Source organism: Bos javanicus, chromosome 21 (assembly GCF_032452875.1).
Source record: "Bos javanicus breed banteng chromosome 21, ARS-OSU_banteng_1.0, whole genome shotgun sequence".
Lineage (NCBI taxonomy): Eukaryota > Metazoa > Chordata > Mammalia > Artiodactyla > Bovidae > Bos > Bos javanicus.
Window position 1 is genome coordinate 64103309 of NC_083888.1, and position 23110 is coordinate 64126418.

General features: G+C 45.0%; 1 protein-coding gene across 6 annotated transcripts in view; it reads left to right on the forward strand.

Moving 5' to 3' along the window:
• Nucleotides 1-23110, forward strand: part of EML1 (EMAP like 1) — a 204593-nt gene that overhangs the window by 128143 nt on the left and 53340 nt on the right. For all 6 annotated transcript variants that reach the window (XM_061395312.1, XM_061395308.1, XM_061395311.1 and 3 more), the window contains exons 3-4: nt 8245-8380; nt 22057-22191. In XM_061395312.1, coding sequence (XP_061251296.1) covers nt 8245-8380; nt 22057-22191 — 271 coding nt within the window. The remainder of the gene's footprint in view (nt 1-8244; nt 8381-22056; nt 22192-23110) is intronic.

Sequence of the window (23110 nt, forward strand, 5' to 3'; positions counted from 1 at the left end):
AACAGTACTCAATTATTATGAGACTGAATTTTGAAATTAAGACTCAAGGAAAAATTAAAAACAGTGACTCAGAGGGGATTTCCTTGGCAGTCTAGTGGTTGAAATGCTGCACTTCCACTGCAGGGGGTGTATGTTCAATCCTTGGTCAGGGAACTAGGGATCCCGCATGCCTTGTGTCGCAGCCAAAAAAAGAGTCTGAAATGGCCACGCAAGTCCTTTTCTTGGAAGCGGGATCTTTGCTCTTGAAGTTTAGTGCAGTCTGATCAACAGATATACGTGGAACACCTTCCGCGTCAGCACCGTAGCAGATGCTGCCTTCGTGGAGCCTGCCGGTGATGGGGTGGACGGGACTAGACAGCGTGAAGGGGGCACAAAGCAGGGGCCGTGGGGGCCCCGGGGGCACCCAGCCTGGCTTGGCAGGCACGTAAGCATGTGGGAGGCAGGTCCTGGCTTAGATGCTGGAGAGGAGCAGGGGGCCAGCCATCATCCATCAGCCCTGCCACGTCCTGTAGCCAGCTCTCTGCCCCCAGGGGCGGGGCTGTACGGACCATACCTTTCAGCCTCTCGCCCTCGGCTCCAGTGAGGTTTGAGCAGCAATATCCCCAGTGGGGTCTGCAGGGAGGGAGAGTGAGGTCAGAGGCTGTACCCCTGACTCCTTCCAGGTGGGTCCCGGGTGGGCTGTGGCCCCGCCCCCTGGGTGTAGCTGCTCCTCCCCCAGCACCATCTCTGCTCTTAGGGTCCAGTTACCTGCCAGCCCGTGGTCCCATGGGCACGTGATGGGGCTCGGTGTGGAGTCCAGCCCCACTTCCCAAGCACAGGGAGAGGGATCTAAATGGCGCCCCCTCCCAGCACGAATGTCTCACCCTCTCTAACTGGGTATAAATGAGACTAGCCCACTTGAAACAGCAGCCCGTAATCAAGCACTAAATTGCATGACAGAGACTGGTGTGCTGTAGAGCCAGGGCCTCCAGGGAAGGCCGGGCTGGCGAGGAGAGGCCCTCCCCAGCTGGAGGTTGGCACAGACCAGTGATGCTCAGAGTGCATTCCCCAGAGCAGCAGCAGCAGCACCAGCCTGGAGACTGGCTAGAAATGCAGGGTCACAGGCCGCGCCGCAGACCTTGAATGGGGCCCAGCGAGCTGCATTTTAACTCCATGGGATTCTGCTTCACAGAAACAAGCTAGGTGGTGGGAGTGAGGTGGGTTTGCTTGTTGTGGGTAGAGGGAGGGGACCAGATAGTGACGAGCCTGGGCACCTGGTGGGAAAAAGAAGATCGAGTGGGGACAGTGATAAGAGAACAGACTGTATGATTTCAGTACCTTTAGACCAAGAGATTTTTGCACCGTGTTTTACGTTCCTGCATATGTTCTAGTGTCTCCTAGTTTATAGTCTGCAGGAACTTGAATAGAATTTGTATTTTACTGTTGTGTGAAAATTGTGTAAATCTTAATCATGTTGAATTGGTTCATGGTGATTTTCAGGTCTCCTGCGGTTGTTCAGTCGCTCAGTCATGTCGGACTCTTTGTGACCCCATGGACCACAGCACACCAGGCTTCCCTGACCTTTACTATCTCCTGGAGTTTGCACAAACTCATGTTCATTGAGTCAGTGACACCATCCAACCATTTCATCCTCAGTTGTCCCCTTCTCCTTCTGCCCTCAATCTTTCCCAGCATCAGGGTCTTTTCCAGTGAGTCAGCTCTTCACATCAAGTGGAGTTTCAGCTTCAGTCCTTCCAATGAATATTCAGGATGGATTTCCTTTAGGCTTGAATGGTTTGATCTCCCTGCTGTCCAAGGGACTCTCAAGAGTCTTCTCCAACACCACAGCTTGAAGACATCAGTTCTTCAGTGCCCAGCCCTCTTTATGGTCCAGTTTTCACATCAAGTCTACTATATCCTTCTACTTTTCTGTGTATTCATCCCATTAATTTTTGAGAATTTGATACTGAAACCCCAGCTAAAAATTTTGACATATCTACTTAAAAAAATAATTGTAATATGTAGCGGAGCTATGGGCTTCCCTAATAGCTCAGTTGGTAAAGAACTCGCCTGCAATGCAGGAGACCCCAGTTTGATTCCTAGGTCAGGAAGATCTGCTGGAAAAAGGACGGGCTACCTACTCCAGTGTTCTTGGGCTTCCCTTGTGGTTCAGCTGGTAAAGAATCTGCCTGCAACACAGGAGACCTGGGTTCGATTCCTGGGTTGAGAAGATCCCCTGGAGAAGGGAAAGGCTACCGACCCCAGTTTTCTGGCCTGGAGAATTCCATGGACTGTATAGTCCATGGGTTGCAAAGAGTTGGACACAACTGAGCGACTTTCACTTTCACTTTCATAATGAAACTGTATATAACTTTGTTTTGTATTCCAAGTCTCCTGTAAATGTATGGTCATACTTTCATAGTTTAAAAAAGAAAGAAAGAAAAAAATCTGGTGAAGAGTGAGCTCTGATCCCTGAGATTATAAAAGAGTAAAATGATGGAGAGTGGCCTGGAGGCGCATGGGCCTGGAGGTCTGGGGACAGTGTCCTCTCCTCCCTCCTCCAGGCCTGGGTGGTGCAGTGGAGCCGGACCACACGTGTTGTCCCCACTGGATGAGATATCGCGTTTTAAGTTGTTACTACTCTGTCTGATGTCTGGCACTCGGAGCTGCCATCATGGTTTCAGCTTTTGCATTTTGGTTGATTCTGATGCAGAGACATTATTTTACCAACAAAGGTCCGTCTAGCCAAGGCTATGGTTTTTCCAGTAGTCATGTATGGATCTGAGAATTGGACTGTGAAGAAAGCTGAGCAGCAAAGAATTGATGCTTTTGAACTGTGGTGTTGGAGAAGACTCTTAAGAGTCCCTTGGACTGCAAGGAGATCCAACCAGTCCATTCTGAAGGAGATCAGCCCTGGGATTTCTTTGGAAGGAATGATGCTAAAGCTGAAACTCCAGTACTTTGGCCACCTCATGCAAAGAGTTGACTCATTGGAAAAGACTCTGATGCTGGGAGGGATTTGGGGCAAGAGGAGAAGGGGATGACAGAGGATGAGATGGCTGGATGGCATCACTGACTCGATGGACGTGAGTCTGAGTGAACTCCGGGAGTTGGTGATGGACAGGGAGGCCTGGCGTGCTGCGATTCATGGGGTCGCAAAGAGTCGGACATGACTGAGCGACTGAACTGAACTGAACTGATGACCTGTCACGTGGTGCAGTGGGCTGTGAGGAGCCATTAGAGACCATCCATGAGGGATGTTAGGATTAGGACAAGGGGTTTTAAAGGAGATTTTCTGGGACAGAGCCTCCGAATACAGTGGGAGACCAGCCCTCGGCTTTAGGGGTTGCGCTGAGGGAGCCTCTGCAGAGCGATGGTGACAGTGGAATGAACGGCAGGCGCCCGGCACTGATCCGCGTGCTGTAGTCACCCCCTTGGGCCTCTGCAGCGAATGACTACAGACAGAAATGGATTCCCTGACAGTTCTGGGGACCAGATGTCTGAAGTGAGTATCGCTGGGCTGACCTCAGGGTGCTGGCAGAGTTGTTCCTCCTGGAAGCTCTGAGGGGGAGCCTGGTCCATGCACGGTTCCCGCCTTCTGTGGCTGCTGGCCATCCTCGGCTAGAGGGTGCGTCACTGCAGTCTCTGCCTCCGTCTCATGTGGCGAGCCCCTCCTTATGCACCTTCACATGGGCTTCTTTGTTTTCCCCCTAATTGATCTTATTGAGCTATAGCTGATTTACAGTGTTGTCGTAATCTCTGCTGTACAGCAAAGTGATCCAGTTCTGTGTACATACTTTCTTTTTCATATATATAGATATTTCATTGTGGTTTGTCACAGGATATCGAGTATAGTTTCCTGTGCTACGCAGTAGGACCTTGTTGCTGATCCATTCTATACATAATGGTTCGCATCTGCTCACCCCAAGCTCCCGTTGCATCCCTCCTCCCCACCCGTTGGCAGCCACGAGTCTGCTCTCAATGTCTATAGGCCTGTCTCTGCTTTGTAGATAAGTTCATCTGTCTCATGTTTTAGATCCCTCATCTAAGTGGTATCACATGACACTTGTCTTTCTCTGTCTGACTTACTTCACTTAGTATGATCATCTCCAGGTCTGTCCCTGGTGCTGCAAATGGCATGATTTCATTCTTTTTTATGGCTGAGTAATATTCCATTGAGTGTACGTATATACACATGGGCTTCTAATAAGGACATGAGTCATTGGATTTAGGGCCCACCCAAACCCAGTGTGACCTCACTTTAACCAATTATATTGGGGTTTCCCAGGTGGTACTAGTGGTGGTAAAGAATCTATGTGCAATGCAGGAGATGTGCAGGAGATGTGGGTTTGATCCCTGGGTTGGGAAGATCCCCTGGAATAGGAAATGGCAACCCACTCCAGTATTCTTGCCTGGAGAATCCCATGGACAGAGGAGCCTGGCGGGCTTCAGTCCACGGAGTCACAAAAGAATCAGAAGCAACTGAGAGATTAAGCAGCAGCAGCAGCAGCAGGGCCTCAAAGATCCTATTTCCTAATAAGGTCACATTCTGAGGTTCTGGGTGAACGTGAATCTCAGGGAAGACACCACCAGCACAGTAGTACGTATATTTTTTAAAAAGACCGACAAAATGGAGACTGAAATGGTAGGTGAAGTAGAGAGAGGAGGTGGAGAAGAGGCATGGGTGGCATTTCTTCTGGAGAAGGTTCTGTCCTGGCAGAAAGTGGACATCAGCGTGGGAGCAGACTGTGTGTGTGAGGGAAGATTTAGCATCTCTGTTTTGGAGCTGTGGTGTTTTCCTTGAGGAATATTCACTCCAAGCACTGGGCTAGGGCCCCTGGCTGGAGCAGGTACTCAGAGAATGAGGAGAGAGAGAGAGCTTGGAGGGGGTGGAGAAGGGCATCCTGCTATGGGCGGAGGGGTCTGACTGCGCTCTTTAAACCCTCTTTCACAATTAAAAAAAAAGAAGGTGGGCTGCCCTCCGCTTTCCAGACTGAAAAGGTCGTGTATGGAAACGTTGGCACTCTCGGCAGTCTTGTCATTGGTAGTATTTTTAAGGGCCTACTCTGAGGCAGATTTAACTTGGGGATGAACAAAATAAATTCTGCTAGTACCTTAAAATAAACGTTTAATTTTAGAAGAGTTTTAGATTTACGTAAAAGTTGCAAACAGAGCAGAGTTTCTGAATCCCCCTGCAGCAGTTTCACCTATTGTTAATATTTTACATTAGAATGTTTGTCACAACTGATGGAACGGTATTGATACATTATTATCAATCAAGGGCAAACTTTATCCAGATTTCCTTAGTTTACCCCTTATGTCCTGTTTTGGTCTCGGGACCCCATCTGGGATTATATTTAGTCATAGTGGCTTCTTAGGCTCCCCTGGACTGACAGTTTCTCAGATTTTCCTTGTTCTTGTTTAACCTTGACAGTTGTGCAGAGTACTGTCCTTCAATTTGGGTTTGCCTTTTTCCCGATTAGACTCAGGGAGGGTTTAGGGAGAAAGACCGCAGAGACACAGTGGTGCTCTCATCACATCTGCCAAGGGTGCATCCTGTCTGCATGACTTGCCGCTGTTGACCTTCACCTCGATTACCTGGCTGAGGTGTGTTTGTCGGGCTTCTCCCCCTTGTCACACCTCCACACTGCGTGGTTTAGGAGGAAGCCAGCGTGCACAGGCCACACTTACGGGGCAGAGAGTATGCTCCACTACCCGAAGGACAAAGTATCCACATAAATTATTTGGAACTTTCCTGCCTGGGGGCGTGTCCTCCTCGTGTGCTTATTCCATCACGTGTTTGTATCAGTGTGAACCTGTGGATATTTATTGGATAGTTTGGGGTATAATCCAGTACTACGTTATTTATCCTGTGGCGCAGAGTGTGCCAGCTTTGGCTCTTCCCATTGGCTCCTGTGTCCCTTTGCCATGCCCCACCCCCCATCAGTGTGAGTTTTGTGAGCACTTCCTTACCTTCTGGTGCCATAAGATGCTCCAGGCTCATATGGATGTTCCCTGTCCCAGCCCTAGTTTCGGGCTTTTCCCCAAGGGTCCCTGGTTCCTTTTGTTGTAGAGTGGGATCAGAAACCAAGGCGTGGGCCTCGGGTCTCTCAGCAGGCAGAGCTAGGAAATAGATGTCTGTGCAGGCTCACCTGTTATTACGGACCTGTGTGTCTCTGTCTTTGTTAAGCTAGACGTGCATTCACGCTGCTGCCTCCTCCTCCGCTCCGTTCCTCCTGGTTCGTTCTAGTCCTCCCCCCTTGCTGGTCTGTCATCTTCCTCTCCAGTGGCCAGAAGCCGGTTCCTACCATCCGCTGGTGCATCCACCAGTTGTTCAGTTCTCGTGCTCACACACTGTGGTTTCAGAGCTATTAACCCATGGCCCCGTGGGAAGCAAGTTTGCCAGCCATTATTAGAATACGGTACTTATGTGCAATGCCTTTTGTAGTCCTCCAGTCTCTACTCATTTCCAGAATTCCTCTGTTGGCCCCTTTCCTCTCCACCCCCTTCCATGTGGTCGTATTGTGTATTTCTAACGCGGTTGGTTAGATTCTTTTGTCACAATCTGCATTCCGTCATGGGGTTCCTCCATCTCCTAACTGAACGTTATTTGCATATATTAGGGCTCACTCTTAATAAAATAATAAAAGGATCTGTGGGTTTTGACAGCTGTGTATTGTCATATGTCCACCATTACAATATCACACAAAATAGCCTTGCCACCCCCAAGAACCTCTGTGCTTCACCTGGTCATACCATCTCCAGTCTCTGGCAACCTCTGACCCACTTTCTGTCTCTATAGTTTAACTTTTTATAAAGTGTATAGCCTCTCAGACTGGCTCCTTTCACTCAGCAATTTGGATTTAAGATTCATCCAGGGTTGCGTGGATTGGTTCATTCCTGTTATCACTGAATCCCATTGCGTTGCCTGCATGGACCGCAGTTTGTTTACCCCTCACCCACTGAAGGACCTCTTGGTTACTTCCGGTTTTGACAGCTTTATGGCATCACTGACTCGATGGACATGAGTTTGAGCAAACTCCAGGAGATAGTGAAGGACAGGGAAGCCTGGCATGCTGCAGTCCATGGGATCGCAAAGAGTTGGACGCGACTTATCAACTGAACAGCAACAAATATTAAATGCAGGTTTTGTGTAGGCGTAAGTTTTCAAATCAGTTGGGCAAATACTTAGTGTCCAGAACAATTATTGGATCCTATGGTAAAATTTGGGGCTTCCCAGGTGGCTCAGTGGCAAAGAATCTGCCTGCCAGTGCAGGAGACAAGGGTTCGATCCCTGGGTCAGAAAGATCCCCTGGAGAAGGAAATGGCAAACCCACTCCAGTATTCTTGCCTGGGAAGTCTCATGGACAGAGGAGCCAGGTGGGCTACAGCCCATGGGGTGGCAAAAGGGTCAGACACGACTTAGCAACTAAGCAACAACCACAGTGGTAAAGTTTATAAGCCTTAGTTTGGTAAGAAACTGCCAGACTGTCTTCCAAAGTGGGCTGCCCCATTTTGCATTCCCACCGGCTCCGAAGAAGAGTTCCTGTTGCTCTGCCTCCTGGCCAGCAGTTGGTACGTGGTCTGTGTTCTGGACTTTGGCCCTCCTGATAGGTGGAATAGACCTATCTCATTATTGTCTTCATTTGCATTTCCCTAATGACAAAAGATATTGAGCATCTTTTCATATGCTTATTTGCCATCTGTATATATTCTTTGGTGAGGTGTCTGTTCAGATCTTTTGCCCATTTTTTTAATTGGGCTTTTCATTTTCTTTCTGTTGAATTTTAAGAGTTCTTTTCCTATTCTGTATACATGTCCTTCATCAGATATGTGACTTGCAAATATTTTCCCCTGGTCTAGGAATTGTCTTTTCATTCTCTTAATGATGTCATTCAGCTAAAGTTTTGGGTTTTTTTTTTTTTTTTTTTTTCATTTTAATGAGGCCTAAGCTTTTAATTTTTCTTCTCTCATGGATGTGCTTTTGGTGTTATATCTGAAAACTCATCAGCAAACTCAGGGTCACACAGATTTTTGTCCTGTGTTTTCATCTAGAAGTTTTGCGGTTGTACAGGTTACACGTAGGTCCCTCCTGAGTGGTCCCTTCTGAGTGGCTGGGTTTGTTGTTTCAGAGTTGTCTTTACCTTTGTCGACTCTGCTAGCATTTTGAAACGGGTGTCCTTTCTCTTTCTACGTTACCTTAAGTCCCATAAAGTTCCCTTGAAAAGGGAAAGGTCCTAATTGCCTTTTCTGCTTGTCTTCCAGCAAGACCACTGGTGCAGACCTTGCCTTTAAGAACCACGGTCAACAACGGCACTGTGGTACCAAAGAAACCCAGTGGCTCCCTGCCAGCGCCCCCGGGGGCCCGGAGAGAACCCGCTGTGCCTGCCGCAGCCAAGAGGTAGGCAAGAGGCGCCTTCGATGAAAGCTGCGGCAACTCGGATGCTGAAATCAGCATTAGTCTTTTGTATGACACTTGAATATTTCTCCTTTGAGTTAAAGCTTGTGAAAGCGCAATATTTGGTGTGTTGCCAAAACAGAACCCGTGTTGATTTATTATTCTGCTTTTTTTTTAGATATAATCACAGACTCTGATTTTACATTCACTAAAGCCACAGTGTACCATTTTGTGTTTCTGCTTAAACTTCACTTTTAATTAAAAAAAAAAAAGTGGGAGTATGACCTATACAAAAAAATGAATACGCCGTTCTCAGGTCTCAAGGGTTTGGAATACAGCAAAATTCAGACTGCTGTACCGAGCTTAAATTTTTGTCAGTAAAATTTGGATGGCATTTAACAGTGGAGTTTCAGCTGTTGATGTTTGTCAGATAGTGCGTAGATCGCTCTTAATTTTTTCACAATTTCACAATTGTCATATTAAAATTGTAGATTTTATATGCCAGCCTACTTTTCCAAATTTTTATGCTCTAAAAAACAAAACACCTGTTGGTCATCTGGCACGGAAAGTGGTAAAGAAATTCTTCTGCAATGCGGCCTCATGAGCTTCTTCTAAGAACTTGCAGCGTTATTAAAATGCTACCTGCTGTGTAGGTGCTGGGGACTCAGTGTGCCCTGCCCTGCGCCGGGCACCCCGTGGGTTGACGAGAGTGGATCTGAGGCTGCATTGTGACTCAGAATGAAAATACAGCAACCCCATCGTATCTTCTAGATACAGGGTGTTTCTGCAGAGACTCGTCGTTGAGCAGAGTTGCACGGTGTTTCGTCAGAGCTCTGTGTACTTATTGTTTGTGAATTTTGAGAAAATTGATTTTGCAGGGCTTTTTGAACTTTAAAATGAAATTCTTGGCCTCATTTCATACCTTTTTATTACTTACTTGAATCATTTATTTATAATCAACATGAAATGACCTTCTGGATCCTAACCAGCAGCAGTAGATGTAGACTGTCTTTTATTCATCTAGATGTTGTAAGGCTGAAAATTCTGACTTTTTTTTAAGTTTCAGGTTGTCATCTGTAACCATTTCCTCCTTTTTTTTTTTTCATTGTGGAAAAAAAAAACCCACAACAAAAAACACATCACATTAAACTTAGCACCTTAGCTATTTTTAGTGTACAGGTCAGTAGTGTCAAGTATATTCTCGTTGTTTTACTGCAGATCTCCAGAACTTTTTCATGTTGCAAAACTGAAACTATACCTCTTAAACTGTAAGTCCTCCCCAGAACCCTTGGTGATCACGCTTTTCCTTTCTGTTTCTATGATTTTGACAACATCAGATGTTCCGTCTGAGTGGGATCACACAGTATCCATCCTTTTGTGGCTGACTTGACATAATATGCTCAAAGTTCATTCACATTGTAGCTTGTAACAAGATTTCCTTCTTTTTTAAGGCTGCATAACATTCTTTGTGCATATATATGCCACCTTTTCTTCATCCATTCATGTTGATGGACATTTGGGTTGCTTCCACCTCTTGCCTATTGTAATAATGCTGCAGTGAATGTAGGTGTACAAATATCTCTTTGAGATCCTGCTTTGAAATCTTTGGGGGTATATACCCCAAAGTGCATTGTTAAATCATTTGGTGTTAGGTTGGTACAAAAGTAATTGCAGATTTGCATTGCTGAACTTGGCCATTTGATATTGGAATACGTTCTTAAATAAATGTGGTTGTGTTATATATTATTTTAATGAGCATTTCTTGCTTTATGTTTTTTGCTAATGAGTTATTACTTGATATTTATTTTATATTTATTTTAGACTAGGGAAATGATATTAGACAAAAAGCAAATTCAAGCAGTTTTCTTATTCGAGTTCAAAATGGGTCACAGAGTAGTGGAGACAACTCACAGCATCAACACTGTATCTGGCCTGGGAACTGAACGGCGCAGCAGGGCTTCAAGATGTTTTGCAGAGGATACGAGAGCCTTGAGGATGAGGGCTCAGTGACTGGCCGTCGGCAGCTGACAGTAACCAGTTGAGAGGATCATCTAAGCTGATCCTTTTAAAACTACACGAGAAGTTGCCCAAGAACTCAAAGTCGACCATTCTCCAGTCATTTGGCAAATTGGAAAGGTGAAAAAGCTTGATAAGTGAGTGCCTCGTGAGCTTCCAAAAGGCAAAAAAAATCATTTTGCAATGTTGTCTTCTCTTCTCACAACAGCAGACCATTTCTCAGATTGTGACATGCAATGAAAAGTAGACTTTATACAACAACGGGCAATGACTAGCTCGGTGGCTGAACCGAGAAGAAACTCCAAACACTTCCCAAAACCAAACCTGCACCAAAGAAACGCCACAACCACTGTTAGGTGGTCTGCTGCGCGTCTGATCCACTACAGCTTTCTGAGTCCTGGTGAAAGCATTGCATCTGAGAACTGTGCTCAGCAAATCCACGAGACACACTGAAAACTGCAGTGGCTGCAGCCGGCATCGGTCCAAAGAATGGGCCGATTCTTTTCCACGACAGTGCCCAACCGCACGTTACTCGACCAGTGCTTCAAAAGTTGAACAAAATGCTCTATAAAGCTTTGCCTCGTCTGCCATATTCACCTGACCTCTTGCCAACTGATTACCACTTCTTCAAGCATTTCAACAACTTTTTGCAGGGAAAACACTTCCACAGCCAGCAGGAGGCAGAAAACGCTTTCCAAGAGTTCCTCAAACCCCAAAGCATGGATTTTTACACGGCAGGAATAAACGAACTCATTTCTCATTGGCAAAAATGCACTGATTGCACTGGTTCCTATTTTGTTTAATAAAGACATGATTGAGCCTAGTTGTAATGATGTAAAATCCACAGTCTGAGACTGCAATTATGTGTGCACCAACTTAATAATTCAATCTTTAACTTCTTGAGAAACGTCATAATGTTTTCCTTAATGATTGCACCATTTTACATTTGAGGAGCTTGGCGGTCTACAATCCATTGGGGTCACAGATGAGTCTGACACGATTTAGCAACTAAAGCAATGACAACATCTATCTTTATTCCAGTACCACGCTGTCTTGATCACTGTTACTTTGTAGTACGTTTTGAAATCAGGAAATGTGAGTCCTCCAGTTTTGTTCTCCTTTTTCAAGATTGTTTTGGCTATTTGGATCCCTTGGGATTTCATATGAATTTTAGAATTTTTTTCTACAAACGATGCCATTGGTATTTTGATAGGGATTGCATTGAATCTATAAATCATTTTGGGTAGTATGGACATTTTAACATATTAAGTCCTCCAATTCCACAGAGGATGACTTACCATTTCTTTGTATCTTCTTTGATTTTTTTCAGCGTTGTTTAATAGTTTTCTGTCTATAAGTCTTTCAACTTCTTGGTTAAGTTTATTCCTAAGTACTTTGTCCTTTTCGATGCTATCATAAATGGGGTTGTTAATTTCCTTTTTAGATTGGTCATTGTTAGTGGATAGAAATGGAACTGATTTTTGTGTTTTGTTTTTTGTATTCAGTAACTTTAGTGAAATTGTTTATCTGTCGTAACAGTTTTTTGTGGAATCTTTAGGGTTTTCTACATATAAAATCATGTCATCTGCAAAGAGAGATGATTTTACTTTCTTTTTTCCAACTTTGGCTGCCTTTTACTTCTTTTTCACATCTAATTGCTCTGGCTTGAACTCCCAGTACTACGTTCAATAGTAGTGGCGAGAGGGAGTATCCTTACCTTATTCCTGACGTTAGAGGAAAGGCTTTCAGTCTTTCACCATTGAGTATGATGCTCATTGTGGGCTTTTCATTTTTACTTTTTGACTTCTACTATGTTGAGGTGGTTCTCTCCTCTTCCTATTTGGTTGAGTGTGTTTATTATGAAGGGTGTTACTTTTTGACTTCTACTATGTTGAGGCGGTTTTCTCCTCTTCCTATTTGGTTGAGTGTGTTTATTATGAAGGGTGTTACTTTTTGACTTCTACTATGTTGAGGCGGTTTTCTCCTCTTCCTATTTGGTTGAGTGTGTTTATTATGAAGGGTGTTACTTTTTGACTTCTACTATGTTGAGGCGGTGTTCTCCTCTTCCTATTTGGTTGAGTGTGTTTATTATGAAGGGTGTTACTTTTTGACTTCTACTATGTTGAGGCGGTGTTCTCCTCTTCCTATTTGGTTAAGTGTGTTTATTATGAAGGGTGTTCAATTTTGTCGAGTGCTTTTTCTGCACCAGTTGAGATGATGGTGTGATTTTTGTCTCCTTCTGTTAATGGGGTGTATTGTATTAATTTTCTTATATCGAACGGTCCTTGCATTCCAGGTGGAAAACCCACTTGCTCATGGTGTGTAATCCTTTGAATGTGCTGATAAATTCAGTTCAGTAGTTGTTGCTCGCTCGCTCATTCGGGTTCTGCTCTGTTGACCCCGTGAACTGCGGCACACCAGGATTCCCTGTCCTTCACTGCCTCCTGGAGTTTGCTCACACTCATGTGCGTTGCACTGGTGATACCATCCCCCTGTCTCATTTGCTGCCGCCTTCCTCTCCTCCTGCTTTCAGTCTTTCCCAGCATCAGGGTCTTTTCCAACGAGTCAGCTCTTCACATCAGCAGAAAGTATTGGCCAAAGTATTGGAGCTTCAGCTTCAGCATCAGTCCTTCCAGTGAATATTCAGGGTTGATTTCCTTTAGGATTGACTAGTTGGATCTCCTTGCCGTCCAAGGGACTCTTAAGAGTCTTCTCCAGCACCGAGGCTCGAAGGCATTGCTTATTCGTAGTAGTCTCATAATCCTTTTTATGTCTGTGACATCAGTTGTAATATTCTCTTTTGTTTCGAGTTTTAGTTATCGCAGTCTTCTCTTTTTTTTCTAGTTTAATGGAGGAGTTAGCGCTTTTATTGGTCTTTTAAAAAAAATCAACTCTTGGTTTCTTGATTTTTTTTCTATTGTTTTTCTTTTCTCTATTTTGTTCATCTCCGCTATAATCTTTATTTTTACTCTCCCTCTGTTAACTTTTGGTTTTATTTATTGTTGTTTTTTCCTACTTCCTTGAGAAGTAGAAATAAAGTTAATTTGTTGATTTGAGATCTGTGTTTTCATAGCTATAAACTTCTCTGTTAGTACTGCTCTCTGCATCCCACGCGTTTTGGAACCTTTTTTGTTTGTTTTCATTTGTTTCCAGATATTTTCTAAATTCTCTTGTGATTTTTTCTTTAACTCATTAGCTGTTTAAGAGTGGGTTGTTTAATTTCAAGGTTGACTTTTTAAGGTAGCAAATAGTTAATGAAAAATGAGATTCTTTGTCTTCATTCTTGAAGATTCACTTTTATAATTGAGATCTCTTTATGTATTTGGAGTTTAAGTAAAATAAAAAATTTTTCAGAGCAAAACATGATAAAAGTAAAATTTGAAATGCAGATAGAATTTCTAGCTTTCAGTTCATTTCATGAGAGCTTATGTCAAGTATTCTTGCACTTTGTTTTTGTAGAAGCCTCTGCATTTGATCCAAAGTAACTAGTACTCTGCTGCAGAATCTAATTGATTTGTTTTTGTTCAGTCACTCAGTCATGTCCAACTCTTTGAAACCCCATGGACTGCAGCACATCAGGCTTCTCTGTCTTCCACTGTCTTCCAGAACTTGCTCAAACTCATGTCCATTGAGTCAGTAATACCATCCCACTATCTCATCCTCTGTCACCCTGTTCTCCTCTTGCCCTTAATCTTTCCCAGCATCAAGGTGTTTTTCAGTGAGTTGGCTCTTCACATCAGGTGGCCAGAGTATTAGAGCTTCAGCTTCAGGATGAGTCCTTCCAATGAATATTCAGAGTTGATTTCCTTTAGGATTGACTGGTGCTATCCCCTTGCAGTCCAAGGGATGCTCAAGAGTCTTCTCCAGCACCACAGTTTGATAGCATCAATTCTTTGTGCTCAGCCTTCTTTATGGTCCACCTCTCACATCCATACATGACTACTAGAAAAGCTATAGCTTTGACTATGGTCAAAGTCAGCAAAGTGATGTCTCTCCTTTTTAATATGCTGTCTACTTTTCCACAGAGACAAGGAGGCACAGTGGTGTTTCAGCCCCTCTTTAAATCAGTGATGATGGCAGAAATCATTTTTGATGATAATATAATAAAAGCCTACAAAGCACCAAGCTTTTAATGCCATTATCACTAATCCTCAAAACAGCCTTCCAAGGGACATATTATTATCCCTGTTTTACCAATAGGTAAACTGAGGCTCAGAGAAGTGAAGTAACTGGTCTGGGATCAAGTGAGTGGAGAGAACATGGGCTCAAACCCAGGTCTGTCTGGCGCCAGAGCTCACACTCCTTTCACTGTGATGGGCTGGTTCTTGCAAAGATTTCCAGGTCAGCGCTTGCATCTCCTTATAAAAAAAAGTGCTCCATATAATTACTCTTTGGAAACCATCCCTCTTGTGTACCCTTGTGTAGATGATGCTCGTTAGAAACAGTGATGTTCTGAGAAGCCCCGAGAGTGCTGACAGGAGCAGCAGGCAGGGGTGAGGGTGGCTGAGCAGAGATGCCGGCAGCTTGCGTCTCTGAGAGACAGACCTGCCCATTGATAAGGGGCTGCAAGCCCTGAACCCCCAGGTCAGGACCCAGGCCTGTGCTGTGAGAGAGCCCTGGGTCCTCTGCTCCTCCAGGTATGAAGGAGCTCATGGACAGGGCTCGTCCTCAGCAATATTATCTTGCAAGGAAAGAAGGAAGGGAGGATAATTAGTAACCATCACATTTGATACGGGCTGCCCCAGTGGCTCAGCGGGTAAAGAATCCACCAGCAATGCAGGAGACACAGGAGACTTGGGTTCGATTCCTGGATCGGGAAGATCCCCTGGAGAAGGAAATGGCTACTTGCTCCAGTATTCTTACCTGGGAAATCCCATGGACAGAGGAGCCTGATGGGCTACCATCCAAAGGATCGCTGAGCAACGACTGAGCCAATTAAGCATGCATACTTTATATATGTGTATGCATTAGCACTTTGGAAAGTTTTTTTGTATATCAGCCAATTTTAAATCTTTATTGAACTTGTTACAACTTTGCTTGTGTTGTTTATGTTCTGGCATTTTGGCCATGAGACATGTGGGATCTTAGTTCCCGGCACGGGGACCGGATCTGCACCCCTGCACTGGACGGTGAGGTCTTAACCCCTGGACCACTGGGAAAACCCTGTATATCAGCATTTAGACAATAAGCTTCCTCCTATAAATATTCTTAGTCCTCTGTAGACTTTTCTTTTTCTGTGACAAAATGATCAGTCATAGTCATTTGATAAGCTGTTGTTTAGCGGTCAACTAGAATTAACGTGGTTTTCTAGATTGTCTGAAACTCTTGGTTTTCAGCATAAGGCGTAGTGATTCACTTACTTTGTTTCTTTGCCTTATATGGGCTTCCGTGGATCTGAATTCTCATCCATCTGGAAGTTGGAAACCCAAACAGTGGCCTGTTAACAGTTACTCTGTGATAAAGTTCCTATAGATCTCTCCTGAGGAGAGAGAGTTTTGAAAACAGAAGCAAGCTGGGCATTCTGACTGTTAGGAGTAAAACAATCTCCAAGACATTTAAAATACATGTACAATCGTGCTAGAATTTTTCTGTAATCACAGTTCTAAATTAAACGAACTGGGGCGTCTGCGGCGTCTGGATGGGTATATGTTTGTTTTCTTTTCTCGGGTTTTTTCAGCCTAGTACTGAAGAACAAAATCCCCTTTGGAAATTGTCCAGCACCCAGGGGTTGTGCTTTGTGTTGCCAATTAAGACTTCGATTGGGGGCTTGATTTGGAATCCTTGGGAAAAGCTTTGTTTCCATTAGTCAAAGAAGAAAAGGCAGAGAATCCGGGAAGACATTGTAGGTCGTACCTTGCTCAGTGGGGATGCTGAAGCTGACAATAGAACAACATTCCCACTGGCTCAAAACGGAGACAATCACTCATTCTTTCCACCCCTAAGTAGAGCTTTACAATAGCGCAGAGCTGTGAGAAGAGAGATCAAAAGAACAAAACTGGTGCAAAAAGAGAGCATTATTTTTAAAATGCTCCGCTCCAATTGGAAGATAGTATGGTAAATATCCATGGTTTCCAAACAAACAGCTGACAGTCCTTTGGAAAAATAGCTGCACTCATTAGCAAGACAGTGTTTGTGAAAGCCCCGAAGTCAGCACCAGGTGCTTAAGGATTTAAATCTGCTTCGGGTTGTTGTTTCGTTTTTCTAATATATTTATCATTGAGATCCACTGAGATGTATGTGTTAAATTCATATTCTGAGTCTGATCTCTCCAACAAGACTAGAGATGGGAGTATTATGCTGTTGAACAGAGGAAGATGAATTGGCACCTACCCTCTTATCAGAAAGGATGCAGTTCCCCGGTCTGGGCTCAGGTTGTGAAATGTTAGTCGCCCAGTCTTGTCTGACTCTTTGTGACCCCATGGACTGTAGCCCTCTGGCCTCCTCTGTCCATGGAATCTTACAGACAAGAATACTGGAGTGGGTAGCCATTCCCTTCTCCAGGGGATCTTCCCAACCCAGGCATCGAACTCAGGTCTCCTGCATTGCAGGTGGATTCTTTACCATCTGAGCCTCCAGGGAAGCCCCCTAGGCTCAGGTAGTTGACTTCATATGATAGAAAAAAAAAAAAACCAACTTATTTTCATGTGTCAAATTCTCTAAGACCACCAGGCTTCTTAGAAAATACCTTTTTGTTGTTGCAATGATGTCTTTAGCCTTTCTCAATTATTGAAGTGTGTGACTTCAGTCTGTCACAGTTCCCTCACCCTTGCAGGACAAAAGCCAGGTTAGTTCTGGTCCCTGCTGACTTGCCAGTGCTCAGCACAGCGCCCAGTATAAGTTGATTCCAAGTATTTGTCGAGCATGTGCTCAGTCATGTCCAACTCTTTATGACCCCATGGACTGTAGCCCACCAGGCTCCTCTGTCAAAGGGATTCTCCAGACAAGAATACTGGAGTGGTTGCCATTTCCTGCCCGCATTTGTCAAGTAGATAATTCTTCTAATCTAGTGTTAATCACTCCAGCTGTCATGACAGATGACCTCATTAGAAAATCTCTGGTCACGCGTACAAGCTTCCCCTTAAGATTCATATTTTTTTTCAATTGTAAAAATTTGGGATCTTTTCCCCAAGATTTTGGAAAGCCAATTCTTGGTTCCAGATCACATAATGAAAGAAAGACATCAGTCATGGTAGCTTATTACACTTAGAGTTACTATCTAACCTTGAGAAGAAAGATGGCCACTTTTCCTCTGCTCTCCATTTGCAGAGATACAGTTTTACATCTGAAATTTAGTTTAAGTTGGCAAAAGCCATTGAATGCAACTGCGGTGTAGTGTAAAGAACTATTACGTTTTCAGAACTTAGAAAGTATGGAATTTGGGAATGGGGGCCGAGAGCAGAAGGGAAAAGAAGAAACGGTGGTATTATTAGTGCATTTCTACACCAGACGTATTTGCCTTAAGCACTAAAAAATGTGTGATTATACATTCTCTCCCAAGCTAGGACTTCTACCACTTTGAAAATAAAGAGCATGATTTTACCCTTGCTGTCCTGAGGGAACATAACTTCTTTGGTTACTCCCTGCTGGTTATTGCAGGAGGCTCCTCACAGAGTGTATACAGTATTAACTCCTTCTGACCGCCCTTGTTCCTGCAAGTGTCTTGTCTTCAAGCTCTATTTTCTGTCCTTGGCTTTGAGTCCTAGTAAGTCCTCTTTAATTCAGAAGAGCCCTTGGCTCTCAAAAGGAAATTTCTTGTTCTTCTTGAGTATACAACAATAGTAGATTAAACAAAAAAAAAGATTAACATGTTAATGCAAATGTGCAAATAACAAATATCTTGAAAGGGTTGTGATGGGTTATACCCAAGTCTATATATGCAGACCGAAATGCTTTCCTGTTTTAATGTGCAGTGTATTCTGTAATTTATTGAAGTTTACACAAATAATTTTCCATGCTTTTATTACTACACTCACGTTTATTCTGCACGCCTCTCATACATAGATTAAACAGGTCTGTGAGCCTTCTCAGTGCTTACACACTGAACAGATCCACGGCCAGGTGAGGGGCACTTAGACTTCCAGTGTAACCTTCCTGATGCCGCTTGCCCGTTTCACCTGCTGCTAGTGTAGTCGCTTAGAGGGTCTTACCTGATGCCTGCCATTGCTCAAGTCTTAAATCACGTAGCTGTTACTACTTCTTCCCTAGGTGTTGTTAACTAAGAGATTCAGCAGAGAGCCAGGGGTCGTGACCTCGGCCGTTTGACTTTATACCCTGAAGCCATCCGCCCATCTGTCGTTGTTGTTGTTGTGCAGCGGCTCGGTCACATCGGACTCTGCAGCTCCAAGAACTGCAACACACCAGGCTTCCCTGTCCTTCACTGTCTCCCAGAGTCTGCTCAAACTCATATCCATTGAGTCAATGACGCCATCCAACCATGTCATCCTCTGTTGCCCTCTTCTCCTCCTGCCCTCAGTCTTTCCCAGCATCAGGGTCTTTCCAGTAAGCCAGCTCTTTGCATCAGGTGGCCAAAGCTTTGGAGCTTCAACTTCAGCATCAGTCCTTCCAATGAATATTCAGGTTTGATTTCCTTTAGGATTGACTCATCTGATATCCTTGTAGCCCAAGGTACTCTCAAGAATGTTCTCCAACGCCACAGTTCAAAGCATCAGTTCTTCAGCATTCACCCTTTTTTAAAGTCCAGCTCTCACATCCATACATGACAACTGAAAAAACCATAGCTTTGACTATATGGATGTTTGGTGGCAAAGTGATGTCTCTGCTTTTTAATATGCTGTCTAGGTGTGTCGTAGCTTTTCTTCCAAGGAGCAGGCATCTTTTAATTTCATGGGTGCAGTCACTGTCTGCAGTGACCATGGAGCCCAGGAAAATAAAGTCTGTAGAATAGGAATGATGATACATTCACTGGGGATTCGAGGTTTAAATTCAACGATGCGTATGAAATGCAAAACTCTTCATAGATGTGAACTGTTGCTGCCGACGGCTGCATCACTGTCCTCGCTCTCTTCACTCAAGATCGCCCCTCTTCACTCTTCCAGGAGCTAGGTTGAGTGCTAATTATTAGCAAATCGGCTAACGTTTGCTATCATTGATTAGCAGTCACGGTGTTTCAGCTCTTTAAGGGTGCTTTATACAAGCTTTCAAATTGCCATGAACTTGCCCTGAACTCCCACAAGGACGCCACAGAGGTGATGCTGGAGGCTGCCAGCTGCCAGGGCGGGGTGCCTGAGAGCCTCATGTCAGATGCTCGACAGAGAACACTCTCGAGATGTGAACTGAGCTTGGTGTTTATCATCACTGGAAGATCTTGAACTTTAGCACAAAGCCTTCTGTAATTTGTAGACTTCAATCCTAAATTTCAGAAATGTAATGCTCTCCCAAGAGCTGTAATTTCCTTGTCCTCAAATTGAGTGTTCTAAAAATTCACATTTTGCTCTTAAGGCACACCCGTGTGGATCCCAGCTGTGAGATCCCGGTGCTGTCAATTCAGAGTTTCCTCAGTGACTGAAGAGCCTACGCAGAAAGTGTCTTCCACTCATTGTGATCATGCTCATCTTATTTATGTTTGCTCACTCAGAGAACGAGATGTTTTTTTCAAAAACCGATACACCCTACAGTTTTAAAAAAAAACATGCTAAGAGCTTCTTTACTGACTGGTTGGACATGACAGAGGAAGAAGGACTGAAATGGGCTGGAAGGAAGGCAGAGATGAGCAGGAAAAGGGAATGAAGGGAAGACTGGGGGCATCCCATGTGCAAAGCTCTTGCCCGTTTGGTGCTATTTCATTGTGAGAAAGGAAGGCATGTCCAGCCCAGTGGTAGTAGCCTTGCTGTCTCGGGCTCCTGGGCTCCTGTCTCCTCCTGATGGAACTTTGGGTCCCATGCACCCTCTCCTGGCTCCGTGCTCACTGGAGCTTCTGAGGCTCCATCATCAAGGTCCCCTCCTCCACCCACAGCCCCAGCACTTTAACCGTCCTCCCCGGGTTCTTGCTTCTCTGGTCTCTCCAGGTTTCTCTGCCTCCTTAGATTCCCAGGGCAGTTCTTCAGCCCACCTTGTCCACCTCATTTCTCTTTTCCAGGAGGCAAAGGTTCTCCTCATTTCCATCTCCTCTCCTTCCCGGTGTGGAGATGCCCTCTGCGTCCGTGGTTCAGTAACCCCACTGACGTTGGCGTCCTGAGCCCCGTCCTGGGTTGCAGACTTACGTTCTTGCCCACCTGCACCTCGACTCTCTGCACACCAGACCCCCCCACACACAGTCCTGCCAGGGGGCAGCTCCTCCATTCACCCTTCTTTTTTATTCTCATGGAGCAGGTGCTATATGATGGCATCTCCCTGTGCTCCTTTGTCAGTGTGACACTCCCGTGTATTGTTTTATTTATTTCTCCTTTCATTTAATAAATATTTATCAAGCTTCTCTACTAGACTCTGCACAGAATATAAGAATGATAAATGAGATGAGATTTCAGGAGACATATGACCTGATGATGAAGATTTAAAAAAAAAAAAAAAACTTTACAGGTTGTCTGTAGCATGCTTCCAGGCTCCAAGAGCAGACCACCAAGCTACAGCCCCTGCCCTGGCTAACTGACCCCTCACCCCTGTGGGTTACTGTGCAGGGGTACCCCTTTTCCTAGGACAGGCTCCTGCCTATTGTATAACTGCAGCATATCCAAGGCACTCATTTTCTCTCTCCCAGAAATTCACAGTCTTCAGAAAGTCTTCCCTAGACATCCCACAGCAGTCTTCCAACTACTCTAGGCCCTCTGGTTATACAGAAGGAAGCAAGCACTTGCGTGGGACCCCTCGAAACGAGGCACCCCACAGAGAGTGGGTTGCGTTTGCCCCACGTGTGCCTTTAGACCAGAGGTCTCCAGTAGCAGCACTGCTGACCTTTGGGTCTGGACCAGCTTTGTCATAGTGCTCTCCTGGGCTTTAGAAGGGTATTTGGGGCTTCCCAGGTGGCACTAGTGGTAAAGGACCCACCTGCCAATGCAAGGGACGTGGGTTCAGTCCCTGGGTCAGGACGATCTGCTGGAGGAGGGCACGGCAACTCGCTCTAAGTGGGTTAGTATTCTTGCGTGGAAAATCCCATAGACAGAGGAGCCTGGCAGGCTGCAGTCCATGGGGTCTCAGGGTCAGACACGACCGAAGTGACTTAGCTGTAGCAGTGGCTGCTGCTACACCCATCAGATCCCTGGCGTCCACCCATTAGATGTAGCAGCTCTCCCTGCTCCCCAGTTGTGACAAGCCAAAGTGTCCCTGGGCGGCAGAGTCACTCCTGGCTGAGCACCACTGGTCTAGACTGAAGCCTACACAAGGGTCACCTCCCGATAAGGCCGTGGTATTCATGGTACTCATGAATATTCATGATACTAATACTCATGGTATTGTTGGAGTTGCTACCTTTCACCTTCCCTGGTGACCTTGAACTTCACTAACTGTTACAAAGGCAAGAAGCATAGATCTCAAGTGACATTCTGAAAAAATTTTTGATCTCTGTAGTAAGGAATTTAGAACCAGTCTCTTTTAAATATCCACATGGAAATAGGATGTTCTATGTATATGTTTTCGCATTCAGCACTAGGACAAAACCACTCCGGGAAGGAGTTCTCTGTCATTTCACTGTCTTTCCTTCGCACTTTCAGTACCGTCAAGAGGACCAGCTCATCTGAACGGGTGTCTCCTGGCGGTCGAAGGGAAAGCTATGGGGATTCCAAAGGGAACCGGAACCGCACAGGATCCACCAGCAGTTCTTCTAGTGGCAAAAAGAACAGTGAAAGGTAAGGGGCGTCTTCCCGCCCGTGCCTGCCGTTCCGATGTTGTGTGACCTCTCTTCCCCAGCGGTGAATCCGAAGGCCCCCCTAATGTGCACATAAGCAAGGAGCCCTCGTGGCTCGTGCGCCTTCTCCGGACATCACTGTGGGCTCGGCAGACAGCTCCTGGTCACAGCTCACCCCAGCTACCAGCCAGGTGGAGAACTGTGACTTCAACTCCCTATGCATGCAGGAGGCATTCTTGAGAACTTGCTTAGTACCAACTCCATGGAATTTGGGAAGCTTCTGAATTGATAATGTGTGGGACACTTTATATTTCTAAAACTCTCAGCTCCCCCTTTTTTTTTGGCTGCATTGGGTCTTCGTTGCTGTGCACGGGCTTTCTCTAGTTGTGGAACACAGTCTCTAGAGCACAAGGGCTCAGTCGTCGCAGCATACAGGCTTAGCTGCCTAGTGGCATTAAACCTGTGTCCCCTGCATTGGAAGGTGGATTCTTAACCACTGGACCACCAGGAAAGATCCACTCAGCTGCCATTTTAAAGTTAACTTTAGTGGCTTAAGTTTGTCAACAACATTTTCTACGACAGACTGGGTAAAAAGTTGTAATTGCATGATTTGTCAGAAATTATTTTTAATATCGAGCTAACACCAGAAATAGGAACCACTTTCTTTCTGGTTTCATGAGTCTTTTTCTTTGAGGTTGGTTTATAATGGATTATGATAACTCCCTGTTAAACTCAATGGCACCCCACTCCAGTACTCTTGCCTGGAAAATCCCATGGATGGAGGAGCCTGGTAGGCTGCAGTTCATGGGGTCTCGAAGAGTCAGACACAACTGAGCAACTTCACTTTCACTCTTCACTTACATGCATTGGAGAAGGAAATGGCAACCCACTCCAGTGTTCTTGCCTGGAGAATCCCAGGG